This window comes from Alnus glutinosa, chromosome 7 (assembly GCF_958979055.1).
Source record: "Alnus glutinosa chromosome 7, dhAlnGlut1.1, whole genome shotgun sequence".
NCBI lineage: Eukaryota > Viridiplantae > Streptophyta > Magnoliopsida > Fagales > Betulaceae > Alnus > Alnus glutinosa.
In genome coordinates this window covers 13411190-13418096 of record NC_084892.1, presented here as the reverse complement: position 1 = coordinate 13418096, position 6907 = coordinate 13411190, and the positions used below count along the sequence as shown (strand labels likewise).

The 6907-nt window shown below is 37.6% G+C and overlaps 1 protein-coding gene across 1 annotated transcript; it reads left to right on the top strand.

Annotated features, from left to right (window-relative positions):
• Positions 1–512: 512 nt before the first annotated feature.
• Positions 513–2578, top strand: LOC133872991 (cytochrome P450 81Q32-like). The gene is made up of 2 exons (XM_062310687.1): positions 513–1443; positions 1909–2578. The coding sequence occupies exons 1-2, from the start codon at positions 553–555 to the stop codon at positions 2533–2535; spliced, it is 1518 nt and encodes a 505-aa protein (XP_062166671.1). The 5' UTR covers positions 513–552; the 3' UTR covers positions 2536–2578.
• Positions 2579–6907: the final 4329 nt, after the last annotated feature.

Sequence of the window (6907 nt, the reverse complement as noted above, 5' to 3'; positions counted from 1 at the left end):
AAGGAGATTAATTAAACTACTGCACTGCACAGTACATATATTATACGCACTCACTGACGCGTGGATTTATCATGTGATAGCACGAAAGCTGTAGCCTCCTCGTTGCCTTGTGGATTTATCATTTTAATAAGGAGATTAAAATTTAATCTCTCTTATTAATTACATCAACGATTACCAGCGCATACAAAACTTGTATATGAGATCGAGTTGTAAAGTCACATTTTTTTCATTAATTATATATATATATATATATATGTCCATATCTGCTTTAATTTTTATTTACTAAAATAATTAATTGGTATTTATAAAAGTTTGACATAATCTAGAAGAAAGCCACATATATAGAATAGAAAGACGATTTCCATTGGACAAAAAAGAAAGACGAGAGATATTTACTTTTAGATAAGGAATTATATTAGAGAATTCAGAATTGTATTGATTTCATAGAAGTCCACCCCACCGTGAGATAAGCCCTTACGTCAAAGGGAAATGCTATATACACCACATCTTCACAAACGTTTGTCGCAAACCATCCAAATTGGAGGAGCAAACATGGAGGACATGTTGCTGTACTACTCATCCATTGCCCTCTCTCTTTTCCTCGTCGCTCTTGCTTTCAAGCTGATCTACCGTCAAACACCCAGGCACCTCCCTCCCAGCCCACCTTCTCTCCCAATTATTGGTCATCTCCATCTTGTTAAAAAACCCCTCCACCGTACTTTCCAGACCCTTTCGCAAAAATACGGCCAAATTTTCTCTCTTCGATTCGGTTCCCGCCTGGTGGTTATTGTATCGTCCCCATCCGCAGTCGAGGAATGCTTCACCAAGAACGACGTCGTCTTCGCCAACCGTCCTCCCTCCCTAGGGGCCAAGCACCTGGGCTACAAACACACCACCGTGATAGCATCCCCCTACGGCGACCACTGGCGCAACCTCCGCCGCATTTGCTCCCTCGAGATCTTCTCAACCAACCGCCTCAACACCTTCTTGGGCATCCGACAGGACGAGGTCAAGCGCTTGTTGCGCAAACTTTCACGAAACTCGCGTGAAGATTTCGCCAAGGTGGAGCTGAAATCAATGTTCTCGGATCTCACCTTTAACAGCATAATGAGAATGGTGGCAGGGAAGCGGTACTACGGGTACGGGGAGGACGTTAGGGACGAAGAAGAGGCGAGGCAGTTTAAGGAGATAATGAAAGAGGCTTTCGAAAATGCAGGGGCGTCGAATCCTCATGAATTCGTGCCCATGTTGCGGTGGATTGATCACGAGAGTTTGGAGAAGAGGTTGATGAGGCTTGCCAACAAGACGGATGCCTTCTTGCAAGCTCTTGTTGACGAGAAGAAGGGTAAGGAGGAAGGGAACACCATGATCGACCATCTGCTTTCCCTGCAGAAATCCCAGCCGGATTACTACACCGACCAGATTATCAAAGGCCTTATTTTGGTAAGTCTACCCTACAAATTAATATTGCATTTTATAATTATGAAATAATAAATTAAGCAAAAGATCTAATTTATCAAATATTGTTAAAATTATTTTATTAATTATAAATTATATAGCTAGTAAAGTTGTACTTATACCTAAACAATTATCCTTTTTTAGATTTATTTGTCCTTTAATTTCATTTATTGTATTACTACATTACTATCCGAAAATGGATTAGGATATGAAAATAGATCCCTTCATCGGAATCGCTTGTGCGAAACATAGCTTCATGAATATTGTCTAGTATTTAATGGGATTGGAACCCAGTGTCGGCAGTGACATTGAATTAGCCCAACATCCTACGATGTCTTTTATAGCCTGTCATAAAATCTTTGTCAGTTATATATAGTACTCGCTATCCTTAATAATCAATCCATTTTTCCTTTCCAACTCTTGTAGTAATTAATAATGTATAATGAGCAGGTCCTGGTGCTTGCGGGGACTGACACATCAGCAGTGACGTTAGAGTGGGCAATGGCCAATCTGCTCAACCATCCTGCTGTGTTGAAGAAGGCTAGAGCTGAGTTGGACAATCAAATTGGGGAGGAGATTTTGATAGACGAACCAGATGTGTCTAAACTGCGCTACCTTCAAAGCATAATCTCGGAGACCCTTCGATTGTACCCTGCGGCTCCACTGCTAGTACCCCACATGTCCTCAGAGGACTGTACCGTGGGAGGATATGATGTACCACGTAACACGATATTATTGGTGAATGCATGGGCCATACACAGAGACCCAGAGGTGTGGGATGACGCGACAAGTTTTAAGCCTGAGAGATTCGAGTGCCGCGAGGCTGACGCGCACAAGTTGATGCCGTTCGGGCTGGGAAGGAGGGCATGTCCTGGGGCTGGACTCGCGCAACGGACGGTGGGGTTGGCCTTGGGGTGTTTGATTCAATGCTTTGAGTGGGAGAGGGTTGGGGACGAAGTAATAGATATGGGTGAAGGTAATGGGATCACCATGCCCAAAGCTGTGGCACTGGAGGCCATGTGTAAGGCGCGCCCCATTATGAATAACCTTCTTTCCGATTCTGTAGATTATGTTTGAACAATGTAATTTCCAAGAGTTTTGAGTAGATAGAGCAGAAATATATTTTAGTGGTATATATATATATATATATATATATATATATATATATATATATATATATATATATATATATATATTATATGTTCATTACTTAGTGAGCACAGTAAGAATAATTAAGTACACTCCCAATATATGTACATTGAATTGTTGTATTCATTTACATTTGGATCTCTTCGCTTGTAGTGGATAATAAGTTGTATGAACTTGGGAGCTTTGTTTGACGAATATATAAGAGTATTTGCCTATTTAAATGCGAGTATATATTTGGGTCTTGGAGGCAAACCAAATCAAGTCGATCAGAAATTCAAAATTCAATTCAACTCAAGAAAAACTTGTTTATATTTAATTAATTATCTACTTAATAAATGGGTGCAGTTCAACTTCAGCGCTAACAATTCAAGAAATATAATTATGATATGCGCGCATGCAGATCGAATGAGTCCTTTTATTAAATGATTTTGGGCCAAAAAAAATTATTCCTCGCTTTTGTTTAGCAAATGCATTTCAGATTTACTTAGAAAGTATATATTAGATTCAAACAAAGTCAAAATCAAAACCAAATACTTCTCTCTCCTTTAAGACAACCCACTTCATCCTCCTCCCCCTTCCTCTCTATTCTCTTTTTGGGAGGTCTTATCCCCCTCATTAGGGTCTTTATCCATCGCCTTTGGTAATTCATCTCAGTTCAACTTTACCGATGGCTTCTTCCGCCGTTCTCAACCCTCGATCCGCCCCATTCTTGAAGTACTATTTGGATTTGATTATTTCAAAGTCAGATCTATCCACTACTTCATTAAGTTCCACCACCACACACGTCATTCCACCATGATTTGGGCTCTCTTCGCTTTGCTTCGTCATTGGTCACTTCTCCATCCAACCAACACACACATGCGAGTAGATCTTACTTGTGGTATCGTTTTCCACACGCACCGAGTGTAGGTGGACATGCAATTGTTCCCCGTGCACGGTGACTTCCACCTCTTTCCACCGCTACTACCGGTCTTCAATCTTCGGCGAGTGGCTTACACGCCAGCAACCTCTCCCCAAACTGCCCTCCTCTGCATCGCCAGCCATCGGTGTCACGTGTTCAGAGATTTTATTTGCTGCTTTATTTATTTGTCCTGTAATTTTCTATTTTCCGTACGTGTTTCTTTTTTTTGACTAATTTTTTGTGCTTGCCTTCTTGTGTTGGTCATGGGTTTTGTGCCGTTTTTTGAACTTACTAATATGTTACGTACTGCTTGTAACTTGCTCTTTGCTCTGTACTCTTATCTCATCTATAAAATAAAATAAAAACTTAATATCTTGCTTTTAAATAATCATTTTCTTCTTTCTATGCATGTTCAAAGTCTATATATATTAAATATTGCTCGTCAAGAAAAAAGAAGAAGTTAATTCTATATAATTGCCCATACATTGTATGGTGCAAAGCCTAGCCAAGTGCGACACGTACTCTAGATCGATGACGAAAGAGCGAAGGAGGTTTTGAGGAGGCCTCATGTTTCTCGTGATAAAATATGACTTTCCTCGTCGTCGTCACTCGTCATCATCTTCTTCACACATATCGATCAGGATCAGAAGGAGCAAACATGGAAGACATGTTGCTATGCTGCTCATCCCTAGCTAGCTCTCTCTGTTCTCCTCGAAATGTCCCTACAGCCAGAACATGGACAAATCGTCCCACTTGTTTTCTGTTCGTCTACAAATCGATCTCCTCTAATGGCTGTTACAAAACCAAACGTATATTGGTAACTGATAGATGCACGTACGTTTGACAGGCGTTATACCTAACGCCCAATGTGTTACTCCATATATTTCTTCCTCCTCCCCCCATCCATTGATGAAAATATATATATATAACTCCTCCATTAGATGAGTTGAGGCATCATAAGAATTATCATAATTCAAAGAACTCTGTCTGGTTTTTGTATTACAAATTCAGTCTCAAAAGCGATGTACGTGGTTGTAAGTTCATTATTATGGTTAAGTTGGCCGGTTTTATAGTACTATGAGTGTGAATTAATTGTGCTGAAGAAAATACAACTGCAAAGGTTTCCGAACGAAGCCTTGTTGATAGGCGGTCGAACGAGACATACTTCACTTTAAAGAACAAAGCCACCGGCACCGAGAAGCATTATTGTAACACCCAATAAATAGTTTGGATGTTAACTTAGAAGTTTAGAAAATTGGCAATTTTAACTCATGCATATTTGCTTTAGTAATTTTGTAACACCCAATAAACCGTCATATCTCTAGGTTTTGACATTGTATAAGGGCATGCTAATTTTGACTTAGTCAAAATGGTCTGTATAAAGAAGACTGGAAAGTTGTGCCTGATTTTATAAAACTGGCCCCATGCATGCACCACGCGATTTTCTCTCATTTATTTATTTTTAAGTCTCTCATCTCTCTTGCCCTCTCACGCCCATTGTTAATGGGTATGACCATTGTTGGGATATTAAACCTCGGAGAAGATTCATAAACCATTTCTAAGCTTTAGGTTGAAGATTCTTGGGTTAGATTTTCGAATTCAACCGTTCATTCAAGGTAGGAGCCTAATTAACCCTAGAATTTTCTACAAATTAGGTTAATTTTTGGGGGGTAATGATTAATTCTAGAAATTACTCTAGGGCTTTTGTGTTAGAAAGGGTACGTTGTATGCAATACCCGAGCTTTGGATAGGAGATTCACGATGTTCAATTTCTCTAGCAATCCAAGGTATGAGTAAAACCTTAGCTTTTTCTTGAGCTAGGTTTGATTGGGGGGGTTTTGTTGTAAACCCAAGCATGTCCCCTTTTTTTTTCTTTTTTTTCTTTTAAAAAAAAAAAGAAAAAAAAAACCATTTTTAAAAATATACTTTTTTACATATGTGAAAATATCAAAAATATTCATAAACCATATATTATCATTAAATATTCGACTTGATCAAATATATATAATGCTTTGAAAACCATTAAAATTTGTTCTTTTCCTCTGTAATTAATATACTTACAATATCGTCAACCATCGAGAAGGATACTCAACTCAAGAACAACACTCCAATGTCACATTGCATAAAACCATTAGGCTCATACCAATAACAAAACTATAACTTGATAATATCTGTAGTGCTTAAACACCTCAAGCACCAATATTTTATGAACACTTAAAGCAAAATTAGAGTTAATCACAACCACAAGTCCATGTGTTGAACGTTGGATGATTGTGAAAACAAAGAAAAGTAATTAGTTTGATTGTGTAACGCCTACAAAATTAAATAATTAAATTTACTTAACTTAGAGTGTTACTTGTTGTCCATTCAAACGAATTAACTGGTAATTAGTTAAATTTACTACACAACAATAATCTATCAGAGTATACCATAGCGGAAAGTAGAAATAAATGATATGAGACAACTAACATATATCTTTAAACAACATCACGTATTATCAATATGGACTCAGAGCTTCCAAATAGATTTTCTAATAATGTTAACATCTAACATCTAACTAAACATTCTTGACAATGCCTTAATTAAAAATTTACCCTTAATTAAAAATTTTATTTTTTTTGAAAAAAGACCCAACATGGGCCACGGCCAGACCTACCGTGAGTCAGCCCAATATATATATATATATATATATATATATATATATATATATATATATATATATATATATATATATTAAAAAAATATGAGAATATTTTGGTAATTATCAAGGCCTCCGTTAGGATTTAACGTCAAATCCTACCAGAGGATAGAAAGTGCAAAAAATAGAAGTTTGATAGCCTAAATTGAAGGGATTTGAAGTTTGAAGGAGTTAGTTCAAATCGCGTGAAAGTTTATGGGAGTTTTGTGAAATTTTTCCCTTTTTTTTATCACTTTATACAATGCGACATCAATGTGTAAAATTGTCTGTATCCGTAGCATTTTTCATATATAAGTTTTTGGACACGATCTTTTTTCAAGCCTAACTTTTAAGGGTGAGTTCTACCAAATTTTGTATCAATATTGGCATGTCTTGATCACCCTGTCCTATATATGTGATTATGTTTTAACAACTTGTAAAATAATGTATGAAATTTCAATGATAACCTTCTTAACTGCTTTGCATTGCGTTTGGAGTTTAATAGGCAAATTAGATTTGCAACTGTAGGTTTCTAGCATTTTCTGCCTGCACGCCCTTGTCGCCGACATATTCTTCCCATGGGCCACAGATACAGTATCCAAGTAGAGAATTTTGAGGTTAGTCTTCCATGGAACTAGCTTCCTGATCTCCATGTGTGCTATGGAAAGCATAAAACAACACAAACATCACAAATATGTCTGATTCGACACAAAAGCCTTTTG